At 39.5% G+C, this 15312-nt stretch overlaps 1 protein-coding gene across 18 annotated transcripts in view; it reads left to right on the top strand.

Moving 5' to 3' along the window:
• Positions 1-15312, top strand: part of GRIP1 (glutamate receptor interacting protein 1) — a 307874-nt gene that overhangs the window by 246964 nt on the left and 45598 nt on the right. For all 18 annotated transcript variants that reach the window (XR_013182413.1, XR_013182414.1, XM_077178851.1 and 15 more), the window contains 2 exons: positions 12039-12186; positions 13783-13952. Coding sequence is in view for 16 of the 18 variants with exons in the window: in XM_077178851.1 (XP_077034966.1) it covers positions 12039-12186; positions 13783-13952 (318 nt within the window). In the remaining 2 variants the exon portion in view is untranslated. The remainder of the gene's footprint in view (positions 1-12038; positions 12187-13782; positions 13953-15312) is intronic.

Here is a 15312-nt window from a genome sequence, read left to right on the forward strand (position 1 = left end):
GTAGAGAGAGTTTAGGCTCAGGTGTAGCTACTTCAGGTCTGTCCTAGAGAGGTCTGCATTTTGGTGCAGTGAGCCCCAACACAGGTGACTTAAAACGACCTCTCCAGACAAATGGATGCTTTCAGCCTTCATTTCTTTGATCCTTGCTTGTTTATCTCTACAGTAGGAAAAGCACCATGATTTTGCTCTAAAGTGTGGTTATAAGAGAAAATCATTAATAAACCTGTGTTGTAGGGAATACTCAGAGGCTGCAGCATACAACGGCTCTCCCCCACCACATATGCTCAGAGAAGATTGAGAATACTGTTTAGTAATTAAGGCATGAGCTTGGAAAAAAAGGGAGAAGTGTTCCTACTCATTAAATATTCACTGTCTACCTTCCATATGAGGCTCTTGAAGAAGGAAGTATATGTGCTTATTTAATTAAAGAGGGAAGGTAAAAATAAGTGCATCCAGGCAATATTCATTCTGGGGATCATTAGGTTTGAAGTGCTTTGTGCCCACATGGTGACTGTAATATTTTCCTTTTAATGTCATTCTGTTTGTAAACAGATGCTTCTGATCTTTATTGGTATACGTGTATTTTTATGATGATTTATACTGATATTCTGCAGATTTTAATCAACTTCTCATTTGGGTTTTTTTACACTTTGCATAAGCACAGTTTTTCTGTTATGGTCAGCTCAGCAGTGTTGTTTGGAATAGCCTTTTTCTGAACACTGTGACCTCTAATTTTTCAAGGTCTTTACAAAGACCTTAGGTAAATTTGGGTGGATTTCACTAGTAAAAGAAAAATAACAACCAAAACCAAAGAAATGGACTGAAAAGAAACACAGATTAAAAAAGCTTTTCACTGTTTCTCCTTTACATAAATACAGTAATTGCTTAATTATAAATATGAGCAATGGAACATCTTCAAAAAGAAACAAGTCCCCAGACTTGCATGAGAGGACCTGGAGCCCCTCGGAGCCTGGCAGCAGGAGCTGCTCTGGCAGGAGGTAAATGTCTCGTCCTGCAGCAGAGGAGGAGCCACATGGGAACCTTGCCAAAGGTGACCCTGGCAGCAGGCTGGCAGGCTGTCTGCTGAGATAGCAGCTGATAGAGTGCCCTTCTCATTGTATGGCTATAACAGTTATGGGCCACTTGAGTTTCTAGAGGTTATTGCTTAGCTGGGATTTTGGGAGCAGAAATATGGGGAGTTGGTTTTGCTGGAAATGTATGCTGCAGAGAACAGGGGATATAGAAGCTTTCTTTTACTTTAAATGTGTAAATGCTCCCAGTAGTACTCTTCCTATATTCTTTGGAACAAGTACTGGGAAGGGAAAGGCTGGAAATATATAAGCAATTCTAGATTATTTTTGCAATGAGGTTTGAAAGAGTTTATGTTTAGGACCATGGTTTCTGTGTTGGACTTAAGGGCAATTTACCTAAACTACTTCCTCTGTTTCTTTGAAATGTTTTTGCTGAACTGCTGCTGAGGCAGTACCAAAGCAGAAAGAGAGAGCAGTAAATAAACTTGTTTACTGACTCGTTTTTGTCTGACTCAAACATACCAAAGTTTGTACAACCCCTAAGAGCAGAAAAACCCTCTTGTCCTTAGTGCAAAAACCTCCAGGTCAGATCTCAGCCTCAACTTTCTGCATGATAGCCTTTTATAATGTTTCTGTGCCAATGCAGTAATTATTTTAAATTTAATCTGTACTAGAGCACAGATTATTTAAGAGACCAAAGTTTCAGGTAAAAAAGTGGTAGCAATAGTACATATTTGAAGGATTAGAAATTAATATTTTCTGTTATGTACAGCATGGTGCAGTTTAATTTTTCTTTTCTTCTGGTTCATAGTTACCTGATAGGCTTTGCAGAGGAGTTTTAGACTAGTCTTAAGGTCCTGCCTGTTCAACCAAACCAAATCAGCTGATGTCAATGTTAGCAGAAGCACACCCAAGGTCAGCTTTCCAAGGCAGAGACTGCAATTATCTTCTGTTCAGAGGTCACTAACACATGTAAATAGTAAGTAGCCATGAATGTATCAGTTGGTATGTTTCAGTACAGAGGAGCCCTGAGCAAGGTCCAGTCGTGCAGCTCGCATACACCAGGCAGGTCAGCCGTATGGGAATGGGGCTGTACTTGGCTCAGTCATCCTGTTGACAAGCAGGAGTGGCTGTCACAGCCTCAGCATCTTGCTTATGTGGCTCTGCTGCTTCCAGGGCTTCAGCCCCCACCGCCATGGCAGAGAGACAGGGGCAGCTGAGGTTCTCACTAACACAGCATTGACTTATCCAGGTGTCCAAAGTAGCCATGGCACACCTTTGCTCTGAAGTTTTTGGCACTATCTGAGATGTCCTGTCTGATGGAGACTTGGATAGATAGCACTGTCAGCTCAATGCAGAGGTTGGGTGTTGGCTGTTCAGAGTGCTTGTTCCCATCTATGAAGTGACAGAGTGAGGGGCTTTGTGCTCTGTAGGCTTTTGAAGAGAATCCAATCCCATTCTAATTATTAGTGTTCCCGTTAGATGGAACTTAGGGGAATTGTGTCAAATAGGCATAATTGATGGGTACTGCAGCTCTTTATATTATCTATAGTGTGTACTTATGGATATGCTTTCAAGGTTGGCTGACATAAAATTCAGCACACCAGCTGTATCTTAGTTTGCAGGCTGAGGTGCAGATTGAGTTGCCCTTATTTGTTCTATTTGTTGTGATTAGACAGACAAAGAATCATGCAAGAGATGTAGAGTTTTGAAGATACCAAAGTTCTTGTGCATTTTATTTTCTGTCGTACTTGGAGGAGAAAATAAGTACAGGAAGTTCTTTTGGACATACATATCTGTCTATCAGGCCCTGAGAAGTTTTGGATATTCCATAACTGAAAGTGTGAAAGACCAGGTTGGATTGGACTTTCAGTAACTTGGTCTAGTGGAGGGTGACCCTGCTTTATGGAAGGGGATTGGGACTAAATGGTTTTTAAGGTCCCTCCCAACTCAAACCATTCTGTGATTCAATGTGATTCAATGGTTCTTTGAGAGCATCTGTGCTAATTAGTGTTTTGTATTGCAGGGCCTCAGCAGAGGACTTATTATGTGCATGTTTTTGGTGTCTGTCTCATTTTGGAAGATGGTTTTTGAAAATAATTACTTGTAAGTTCCATTCCTGGAATGAAATGCAGGAAGAATTCCATTGCTGCTTGGAATTCTTCTGCAAACATTTCATAATCAATCTAATGCTATATAGTGTTTCAGGGCAGTTTTCAGGAGCCATCCTTCAATGGAAAGGTGCTATTTGAGGCTCAGGTTGCCAAACTAACCATAAAGGTGTACTTGTAAGCTCCCAAATTCTGAAACCATGTGCTGGCATCAGGGATAGAGATTTTGAGTTCCTAATAGTTCTTTAACTGCCATGTGAATTTTCTGTGTGGCATTCTTTCTCAAGATAACAAAGCAGAAGGTTTTAGTGCCTGTGCTTATTTACAGTAATAAACTCAGACTATCCTCAAAGAGGCAGATCCTGGATTCTCTGTACAGACATCATCTACCGAGTTGCTTTTGTGTTGTAAATTGTGCAATAGACAGATTGTGTTTTAGATTAACAAGACACATGTAAAGAAAAAGAGAAGTAAATTAAGAGATTGGGATTTTATACTGCTTTTGAGCAGGGAAGAGGCCTAGTAAAAGTGTGAGCTTGAAACAGTTAGTATGAGGAAGCAGCATCCTGAGAATTGGGGAAAGTATTTTGAGCTGAAGTTGTTTAGGCAGGTTTTTATGGTCTGAATATGAGAGAAAGTCTAAGAAAGTCCCAAACTGATTTTGAACATATCCACATCCACAGTCTGGGAGCATTTTGAAGGCAGAGATGGTTCTTCAACTAGTTAGTGATATTTCTTAGCTGAGAAGGATGGTGGGGCTAAGGTTGCAAAGTATGAAATTGGTAAAAGCAGCTCCTAAGCTTTTGATTTGAAGAATTTGGCTAAATTAGAAGCATATAAATGAGCTGCAGGAATTAGGCAACAAGAGGAAAATTGAAAGACTGTGCCAGTCAGTTGACAAGAATATTAAATTGCTCGTGGATAGAGAGGATAATAGGTGGCACATTTGTTTAGAGAATAATGTCTCCATTTTCCATTCTGAGGTTGAGAGGTCTCTCTGATTTTGCTATCACTCATTCTGCTGGCATCCTCTTGCAATTATTTCTATTTATCATTTTTGAAATTTGATTATTCTAAAGGTGAGAGAGTATAAAATGCCATTGGTGGCTTTTTTCCTTAGCAGCAATTAATGGGATTTTTTCCTGTGAACTCTGTGATCTTTCTTTCAGTAGACCAGCAGTTCCAGCACTGCCCTGTTGCTTGCAATAATGGAAAATACACTATTTTATTTATCTATTTTTGGTACTGTTTTTGCCTCTCTAGTTCTAGTTCAGGTAAAATTATAACAGCTATTGCTCATTCTACAGCCTGCCTGTAACACACAATACCCCAAAATCAAGGGAATGCAAGGAGCACATATATTGTATGATAGATTGTAAGTTTGTCTTGGAGACTGACACTTCGAACAAGAACAATATTTAATTTTTAAATAGTGGTTCTATTATTAAAAACTGCTATTCTATCTCTACAAATATTATTCGTAATACGTTGTCAGCTTAGTCTGTTTTATAGAATCATGGAATAGTTTGGGTTGGAAGAGACCTTAAATATCATCTAGTTCCAGCCCCTCTGCCACAGGCAGGCATGCCACCCACTAGATCATGTTGCCTAGGGCCCAGTCAAACCTGGCCTTGGATGCCCTCAGGAATGGGGCATCCACAGCTTCTCTAGGCAACCTGTACCTGTGCTTTACCACCTTCTGGTAAAGGGTTTCCTCCTAACAGCTAAACTAAATCTCCCCTCTTTCAGTTTAAAACTGTTCCACCTTGGTCTATCACTATCTACCCATGTAAGAGGTCACTCTCCATCTTTTTTATAAGATTCCTTCAAGTACTGAAAGGCAGCAATGAGGTCTTCCCAGAGCCTTCTCTTGCCCAGCTCTCTCAGCCCATCCTCCCAGGAAAGGTGCTCCAGCGCTCTGAGCAGCTTCATGGCCCTCCACTGGACCTACTCCCAACAGTTTCACAGCTTTCTTAGCTTTCCAGAAATCCCTTCTAGAGCTTGCTAGCTGTCATTGATTTTATTTTGCCCATAAGATCTGTGATGAGTAAAAGGTTACTCTGCTAAATGAAGCATGAACAAAGCCAGGGTGCAAACATTATGCAATATTAGTAGAACAGGGGACCAAAGCCAGCACCGTGAATCACACTCTGTGTGTGGTACATTTATGACCTTTAGCCACAAACGTATGAAGAATCAAATAATATTACTCTGAATGAGTGATAATGGTGCTACCCAGCTGTAGGGCATCTTGAATGTTGTTCCTGTGCCCTTTAAACACTGCAGAAGTCTTATTCCTGCCTCTCTTTCTTGCTGCTACATTCCCTCTTGAAACCATTGACCCATGATCCCAATCTCAATTTCTTGATTAGATCATCTTTAAAAATACATAATTATATCCTTTCTTTGCAAAATAGAGATCAAATAATCTTTACAGTACAAGGAAAGTATATTACATAAATAAGTGACGTCCCATGCCCTCACCTCTGCTCAAAAAAATCAGCATTTAAATAACCATCACTCAGATCTCTGTAAGAGACTTGGTTGGTCATCCAACTGATGTAAAAAAAAATGAGTAAATGAAAATGCCCCTACAAAAGAAATTTTAAATGGTAGCAAAGTAGCCTAAGTGCTTTATGATGTAGATGAAGAACAGGGGCAAAAGTGGGGTTTTGTCAGCTCTTATTATCTGTGACTTGGTAAAACCTGGTAAAATAAAAGAAGAAAGTATAAGTGAATTGAAGCAGAAAGGAAGGAGAAAAGTAGAGAAAAGCTTCCCTACTTGCAGCAGATCTCTCTCTTGCACACGCATTTCTAGTTGTAGCTCTTGTTTTGCGTGAGATCATGGAAAAGACAGACAGACAAGTTGACTGCCTGTCTCTATGGCAATCTCAGAAAATCATAAAAAGGGACATAGGGGAGCCAGAGTATGATAGAGGACTATGAACCTCACACAGCTAGGAATGCAATCTTGCACCGAACTGTGAGGAGTTGGGACAACTTTAAGTGTGTCAGTCTTACGGAGAAAATGTTTTAATGGACACCAAAAAATGGGGGGCTTGGGCTGGTATTCATGTAAAAGAAATAGTCCTTAAGAATACAAAAACCACACAGAGAATGACAAGATTCATTAAGTGTAGTTTAAGATACTGTCTGGCAGTAATGAATAGTCTGTGGGTGAATGAAGTAAAGTGGATGTGAATGCACACAGAGTCCCTGAGTGCTTTCACGTTGCTCTGCTGTCAGCTGAGCAATACTGTAAAGGACCTTGCAAAATGGTCTATATGGAGAGCATCACTGCTAAAACCACACATCTTAGAAATTAAATTCATCAAGCGTGTTAGAAATCCTGCCTGTTCTTTGGGTTGGTTATCTGGTCTCAAGTTTGAACAGCTAGCTGTGGATTTCAAGTGCTGTGTAAGATTTGTATCAGCTTTGATTTTTGCATTTCAGCAATCTAACTTCCCTAAGCAGGGGAAAATACTCAGAATTCATGGCGGTAAGTGTGTGGTATTTTGATCCATTTCTGTTACAAAGAGCAAAAAGCTTTTAACATTTCAGCTCTAGTTTCTTAACACAGAAAACAGGGAGGCTAATCCCTAGCGCACTGACTCTGGACTGGCACAACCACATCTGCTGTGCTTTCCTCACCATTGATTATTCTGTCAATCATAGAATGATTTAGGTTGGAAAGAACCTTAAAGATCATCCAGTTCTACCCCCTGTGCCATGGGCAGGGGCACCTTCCATTAGACAAGGTTGCTCAGAGCCCCATCCAACCTGGTCTTGAACACTGCCAAGGATGAGGCATCCACTATTTCTCTGGGTAACCTGGTAAATAGGTACATATGTACAAAAGAGTTTCTCCTACTTTTTTTTTTTTTTCCAGGTAAGACAGGGGAAAAAGCCAAGCACTTGGATTTCTTTAAAACGTTCTGCAGCTTCTCTGGGCAACCAACCTTGTATGTTACTCTCAACTGAGACTGAGATACCAAATAAAGGCACAGATTTGGTTGCTTATTCTGTGCTTTACACATCAGTTTCATCACTGCTGCTTTTAAGTACCTTCTCCTTGTGTGCTGAGTGCTGACAGTAGCTTGTTGGGATGTCTCAACCTTTCACTGTGATGGAGTGTTTTGTGTTGTGACCCTTTCTGGAACTCACACTGGCTTGTGTACACAAATGCACACACATAGTTCCCCTACATTCTGTTGGGTTTTGTTAAAGAAAGCAAGTTCAAGGAAAGGCTTGCGCGTTTCTGCATTTAAGGATTTGTGAGTGTCCATCTATGAGAGTTTACTCAACAGCTTCTTTGGGGAGCAGTCAGTGCTGTCCCTTATACATCAGAGCTGTCACATACATGATTGCTGAGCAGGTACTGGAAAAGATTCATTGATTTTTGTGAATTGGAAAATGAACAGAGAGAGCAGAGGAAAGCAAGAATATAGTCTAAGGCATTTGGGAGTAATGGGGGATTGAAACTGATTTCTTCAATCATGACTTTCTGTAAGTGTTCCAACGTTTTGCTCTTAAAGGCAAGAGTGTCAAAGATCTCAGGTTTTTTTCCACTTCTTAACAATCTTCCTTAACTTCACTAAGATGCATCTCTAATCCACTAGTCTGAACATGAGGCATGCAGGCACCGGGTATAAAAATTAGGATTACAGAAAAGGAGAAAGAACATAAAGTTTCAGGTGTACTGACAAGAACTGAATGGAGAAAATGGAACTCCTACCTGAGGGAGAGATTGCTTTGCTTAGAATCATAGAATCTTTATGGTTGGAAAAGACATCTAAAATCAGCAAGTCCAACCATACTTGCTATCTGTGGGCTGCAAAGATTTTGTATAAAGGGAACAAAAAAAGGTGTGAGGAGTAGAAGAGCACACTTCTTCAATCAAGAAAAACTATTTCTGTAAAATACTGTCTTCTGTTTTTAACATAAGTGAGACACATTTAGATCTGTGAAGGTACTGCTACAAAAACGTTAAAACTTTGCATTGCAAGAACTACAAGGTTTGAGGACCTAAGCATTTTTTCTGGTCTGAACAAGCACCTTGCCAGTTTTTTTGACTACTATCCGTCAGAGAATCACAACAGAGAAGGGACCTGCTATATACACAGTTTTAAGGTGAAAACCTGGTTAGTCTGTGAACACCTAATAGGGAAGAAGCTTGGAAAATTAGTGTGAGACAGTAAGATATCCACTTGTTTGTCACATCATTTCTATAAAGTACAGCAGCATCCAGAGAGGTCAATAGCAGTCTTCTGAAGCTGTGTGTTTCAATTGGTCCAGCTGGCTCTTTAGAGACAAAATCTAGTTTGACATCCTTCCTCTGTGTCAAGATCTTTTAAGCTGCTCAAAAAAATTATTTGTACCTTGTTTTGCCATGACTTTGAGAAAATAAAAGAGCGGCCCAAACCTTGCAGTTGAGAAGTGAGAAGCTGCAGAGCACAGGTAGTAGCAGCAGAGCTCAGTGTTCCTACAGGAGCAAGCTCAGTAGCTGTACTTCCCAGTTTTAAGTACAGGAAGGCTTTGGAAAGGAAAAGAAAAGCATCATAGACTAAAAAGGTTTGGTTTCCTGTGAATTACTGTCTTTATTGATCACAAGCTATGACTGAAGCTTTTCCCTATCTAGGGCAGTTGAAGGTACTGTTTCACCCTTGTGTAGACCCTCTGCTGCCTAATGCAAGCAGCTCACTTTTTGGTTTCCCCACTGTGGGAATCCTAGTGGTTTTTGTCCTCTACCACCCACCAGTTGTTGACCTGGATTTCAGATACCATGGGGATCAGTAAGGATTAACAGTTATATACATTTTTGAGGACATAAAGAAACACATGTAATGTGATGTCTTTATCAGGTTAAAAACACATTTTTCAATTTTCAAAATGATTTCTGATTATCCTTTGAGGCAGAGGAGGTTCATAACACTGTTCACTTTATTTAAAAAAAATTCTAAATATTGTACTAAATACTATTTATACTATACTAAATATAGTATATTTACATATCATGAAATTATATCCAGAATAAAACCCCTTGTTTCCAGTGATTTAAGCTGTCAAATAAAAAAGGTGTGCTGCTATGTAGCTGTATTAGCATGCAGAAAGCAATGCTGCTTCCTATGGGAGGTTTTAATCAAGCCTCTTGTAGTGATTGAGATGCAATACTCTAAAATGAGAAAAATTATTAACAAAATCAAAATCAAAAATCTAGAGTGCCTTTCACACAAATATTCATCAGTGTATTCATCAGTATCTTATGTAATTACATAGTCAATAAATCAACATAGTGTGTAAGTGCTTCAGTCATGGTGTAAATATCTTAATGACTGGAACATCTTCACACATGAATAATTTATACCTGTATGATTCATTTTTCATATCCACGCTTTACTTCAGCATGAAAAACTAATTCTTCTCTGTCAGAGAATGTGTGCTTGATTATTGCCTTCTTTCTCTTCCTTGTGCTTCTTTTCCACTGTTAGACACACTCCATTTCTTCTCTTCTGGTTCCTCTAATGTAGTTATCTTATTTATTCATCCTGTCTGCCTTGGTTTGTGTCCCAGTGCATTTCAACAGGCACCTGGGAAATAACACTCAGGCATAAACTGCTTGTGCTTATGCAGTTTCCCAAGTAACTGGAAAAAGGACCAGCATCTTGAAAAATCTACACATTCTCAACAGATATTTGCATTCAGTTTCCTCTCCTCAAGGCAGCCATTGCAGAAAGAACTTGTGCAAGTAGGGCTTTGCCATTTTCTGGATCAATATGAGTTAAAACCTTTGTCAAGGTATGGATGGCAAACATTGTTTGAGTCTTCTTCCCATATATTTGTAAATGTGGAACTTGTGTGTACCTCCAGAAACCACTGGAATGTTCAAGATGAAAATAATTGCTTCTCAGTGCAGGAATGGGAATAAGGAATACTTAAATTCTGCTCTGCTGCACATGTTTATTTGGCTGTTTGCAAGGCACTGCATGAATCCTGCCTTACTTAGACCTTTAACCAAGTCATCTAAGACAGGAATTTCATTGTGATAAACTCCTTCTTTAGTTAGTAAGAGAAAGACAGGTAAGTTAGTAACTTTAACTTTAGTTGGTAAGATAAAGACTGCTGAGGGCAGTTCATCCAGCTCTAAAGCTACTTAGTGCTTGAAGCTCCAGACAGAAGTGCTACTGGGTGGACTCTATTCTTTTAGCTCAGAATTTAAACATCAGTTCAAGTTTGTGGAACAGCTTATTTTGTAGTGCCTGTGAAGGTTGAGCCTTAAAAATTCAACCCTAGTTGTGTACAGAAATTGTTAACTCAGATTTAATGACCGCTTTCAAAATTGCTGAATCTTGCCTTCAAACCCTCAGATTTTGAACTTGAAAAAAAAAGAAAACCAGCAGGAATCTAAAAATTATTTCAAGTTGTGAGGGAAAAAGGAGTTCTATAATAATCAACTGACACTTTTCTGGTATTGTATGTTATTCCATCCAACCTTTTTTCCATTTCTATATGCAGTTTACCTACATTACCCTCTAATGAGGAAGAGCACCTTCACTGAGTATTCATCACCCTCTCATTCAATTTCTTTTATTATGATATAGATTGTTAGTTTTGTATCCTAATACAGTTTTACTGTCACTTCTGTGCCAGTATTACATTTTTTGACTAATTTTTTAGATTTAAGACTGAGTGGAGTATCTTATATCTGTCCTCTCCTCCATACTTGGAAGCCCAGCTGCAGCTCTTTTACAGCTTCAATCTTAGTGTCTTCTGAGACACATCACAATTGATTGTTGTCTTTGTATCCTCACAGCTGGTTCCAGTATGTTGTGAATACCAATCTCTCCTGCTTGCTGACAGGACATTTGGTAACTTTGATCCAACATAAGTCTTAATTTATTCAGTTTTTTCTTACTCTGACTGTAAGCACCTCCAAAGGTTTCTGATAGCACTTTGTCTCAATCTTTTGATATCCTTAAAGGACATCTTCTCTTACTGTATCTTACTGCACTGAGTTATTGATCAATGGGTATTGGTTAGTAGGAGTTTTCAGCCAGTCTCCAGAATGTACTTCACCCTGATCCCTGCCTGCTTTGTTTTGGCATTTAGGAAGAAGCCTGCTGTCTTTTTGCTCTGTTGTGTCTAGCACTTGTTCTCTGGGGTAGTTTCTCACCACAGTCATTGATCATGACTGTTGCTCCAACTTATTTTCCTGTTTTCTTTATTCAGTGGTGATCACTTACTATCTATGTTCTGTTGTAAGACAGTATTTTATCCAGTGGAAGGATGCTAAAAGACTCTTCTGAACTTCCTCCCATATATTTTGCTTTAACTTCTACTGTGTATAGGTGTCACGCCTCCTGCACTTTCACCATTTTGTCCTTTCTTTTGTGAAGGATTTCTTGTAGACCCTTTCTTTATCTTAATTTGATTATTAGAGCTGCTATCTACAGACCTTCATCTTCTTTTGTGAAAATTAATTTCACTTCCTTCTCTAACCTATTCACTGGTTCATTTTTTCAGATAATTTTCGACTTTTTAAATTAATTCCGTTTTTTCAGCATGTCTGTTTAAATTCCAGGTAATGTTTATCTTCAGTTGTTCAAGAGAATGATTCACTAACACACCCTGTTTCCCTCATCTGGTCCATCTCTGATTCTGACACAGTCTGAAACTTTCAGACATCCCGGATTCACAAACTTTCTCTTGCTTTTATCATTTTCAACATCAAGAGCTGGTTATTGACTCCTTGAATTATGCTATTCCAGTATTTCTTGAAGAGGCATGTTATCTGGTCAGAGAAATAGTATAGCCATGGAGATTTTATGTGGGGAAACATGAAAATGGCATAAGTACCACACTGGTATAATACTGATCTTTTGTTGTCTAATTTTAACAGATTCAGTAGCAACAGCTTCTGGGCCACTGCTAGTTGAAGTTGCCAAAACTCCTGGTGCTGCTCTTGGGGTCGCGCTATCTACCTCGATGTGCTGCAACAAACAGGTCATTGTCATAGACAAAATCAAATCTGCAAGTATTGCAGACAGGTGAGTGTGACAGAGGACTGACACTGCAGGTCCATGCATCCATTTTACTTCTTTTTCTGTTTGGTCTGGTTTTAAAGGAACCCTTCCCTTTGTTGAGAAAATCGACTGAACCAGGTCCTCTCAAGGTTGCATGTCTTAAAATTAGCACTTTGTCAGCTGGCTGTTCCAGAGTGCCGAGTCTAAGGCTTCCATCTATTTTAGCTCATCCGTGTAGTATTGGGTGACATAAGCCAGCCCCCGTGTAGCACGTCACTGGCTGCTTGCACTATGCAGCACAGGAGTCTGGCTGTCAAATGTAACACTGTGGCAGAGATCAGGATTTAAAAAAAAGAAACATAAACCCACTGGAATTCTTGAAGTAAGCCCACCATATGGAACAGCTGTCAAGGGAAGTAAATTTTGAGGCTTTGCAACCTTGGAGTGTTCTTTTAGGATATATCACTCAATCTTGTGACACAGTGAAATGGAACTCCTTATGTCTGGATTCTTCTACTGATATTTTAGAATACAAGTGAGATATAAGGAAGACTGGCTTCTGTATTTTTAAATTGTTTTGCTGTAATATTTCCGCTTCATTTAAACCTTCAAATAAAACCATTTAAAACATTAAAATTATAGCTAGATATTTTTCCTCAGTGGTCTGATCCTCTGCAACAAAGTTGTAGGATCTTTCCTGGGGCGTGTGTGTGTGTGTGTATGTGTGTGTTTATACATATACAAGATATTTCTATATTCATATCTCTATTTAAATTTTTTTTATATATTGCGTTTCAGCAGCAAATTCCTCCTGCATGTCCCCAGTCACCCTACCTTGTAACTCCTCTTTGGCAATGGTGCTTTTGGTAGCACCCACTTGTAGCAGTGAGTCTACAGCTCCTCTGTGGGCTTTTCCCTACAGTAGAAACTTTGAGAGTGACGGCCATTGATCCAGGGGTGTTCTCCAGTTCAATGGTGCAGGATGCTTTAATTTTCTCCCTCTGTTTTTTCCCATTTCGCAGGGGGTAACCAATTAAAGGAGCTGTCCACTTGACTGGTACGTCGGGATGCTGACTGCTGTGTTTGCATTTCTCAACTCATCCAGTAGCCAGTCTCTTGAGTGCAGCAAAATTTAGCAGATAGCCCCCTCCCCACCCCACTCCTAGAGTCACCATGCTAGCCCTGGTTTCATTATTTGTTTGACTACTGCATAATTTCATCATCATTTACAGCTTTTGTACTAATAAATGTTTGAATTATAACTCAAAAAATGATGAACTGGGTGCTTGTGTGAGGGATATGTGACCAAGTTATTCGAGTCTCCTTAAGCTCTTCTCATTTTATCCTGCTGCCATTCACATATATTTTAGAGTCAGCTACCCCATTGCAGTTTGCAGTTCTGTGAGTGATGTCTTGGCATATACTGTATTAACGGAATTGTTTTTAAGGTTTGTACTAATAGAGTTAAAGTCTGACCAGTGACAGTGCCTACAAAACACAAATGTCTCTCGAAAAAAAAGAACATGTTCATAGTTGTCATGACCAGTTTGAAGGCAGAAAAACTCATTGTGCAAGAAAATAGCATACCTGATCATACCAAGTTTTTCCCCTTTTGTATAGATGTGGTGCATTACATGTAGGAGACCATATTCTGTCCATTGATGGCACCAGCATGGAGTACTGTACACTGGCGGAAGCAACGCAGTTTTTGGCTAATGCAGCTGATAATGTCAAACTGGAGATCCTTCCCCACCACCAGACACGGCTAGCACTGAAAGGCCCAGAGCACGGTAAGAGGATCTGTAGCACCAAATACCTCTTTCTCTTGCTTTCTTGTGCTTTGCCTGCCCATGCTGAATGATCAAAGCTATCGCTGCAGTTTTGTCTGTAAGTGTTGTTTCAGCTCCCCACGTTATGCTTCTGCAGTTTCTGAGCAGCTCTGTGTGTTCTTGGTCTTAATGAACCTTCTGAGATTCCAATGGCCAGAGAGGGAAACGTTTTGCTAAGAAATACCTCTACAAACTTGCAAATGTACATAAAGACACCTGTTGACTCTACTGTTGTAATTGTTGGGGGTGCTACGAGATACTTCAGTAAATTAATCTCTACATTGATTCTTAAATTTAGAGTGGGGAAGTAGTACCACAGCCAACTTATTTTCAGCATATTGATTTGATAGTTGTGGTCAATTAATAACACCTGTTCTCCCCTAAAATACGTAAACCCCTCCCTTACTTTCTCTTGTTAATGGCATTATTATTTATTGCCATCATCTTTTAAAGTGCTTCTGAGATTGCTTCACAGGTTCACTGTCAAGGCTTATCAAAACTGTTTGGAAACAGTTTCCTGGATTGCAGACCTTTTCACTGTGATTCTTATTTCATACCAATATGCTTGAATAGAATGGCTTTCCATTCTCAAATCAAATGTTTGTAAAATGTCTTAGTATTTGAAGATGGAGGCTGCCTGTCTTGTCTTCTAACTAACTGGGAGAAAGTGGCTAATTCACAGTAATCCTTAAATTCAGTCTGAAATAGCACATGTTGATAGACATCAAAACAGTAACAAGGGTTATCAAATACACAGAAAATAGGTACATGTGTTGCAGCATGAACCAGTGGCTTAATTTTTCTGAGCCTATGGTACTGTGCTTCTGCCACCTCTAGACCAAGACAAGATTTCTGAGGTCTCGAAATGTCAGTGATGGTCAGTGTTCTGGGACATCCATGCAACTTCCAGGTTGTCCCTTGATAAATGGTGTTCTAGACAGTTTCTCAGAGTAGGGAATACTGGTCTAGTGACAGAGCAGACATTCGTTTCTCCTAGACCAGGGTGGAAAAAAAAGTAACCTTTGCAATTACATGTTCTCCCTGTACTCAGCTCTTGCCCTTTTCTACTTAAGCTGCTTAGAGCCAGAAGGAGCAGAGTGATACTGCACAAGCAGAATGAGTTGGAGCCCAAATTTGCAGTGTATGTCCATTCCTTTCAGTTATGACAGTACGTTGCAAACAAATCTTTCTCTTTTTTTGAAGCAAAGATGTCATGCAATTAATTTCTGATGGTTAAAGAATTTTAAGACTGTTTTTTGGGGGAAGACAAATGCTGGGGCCAATGATTTGTGTAGATAATTGTATTACTTGAAGTAGTTGG

This window comes from Agelaius phoeniceus, chromosome 5 (assembly GCF_051311805.1).
Source record: "Agelaius phoeniceus isolate bAgePho1 chromosome 5, bAgePho1.hap1, whole genome shotgun sequence".
Taxonomy (NCBI): Eukaryota; Metazoa; Chordata; class Aves; order Passeriformes; family Icteridae; genus Agelaius; species Agelaius phoeniceus.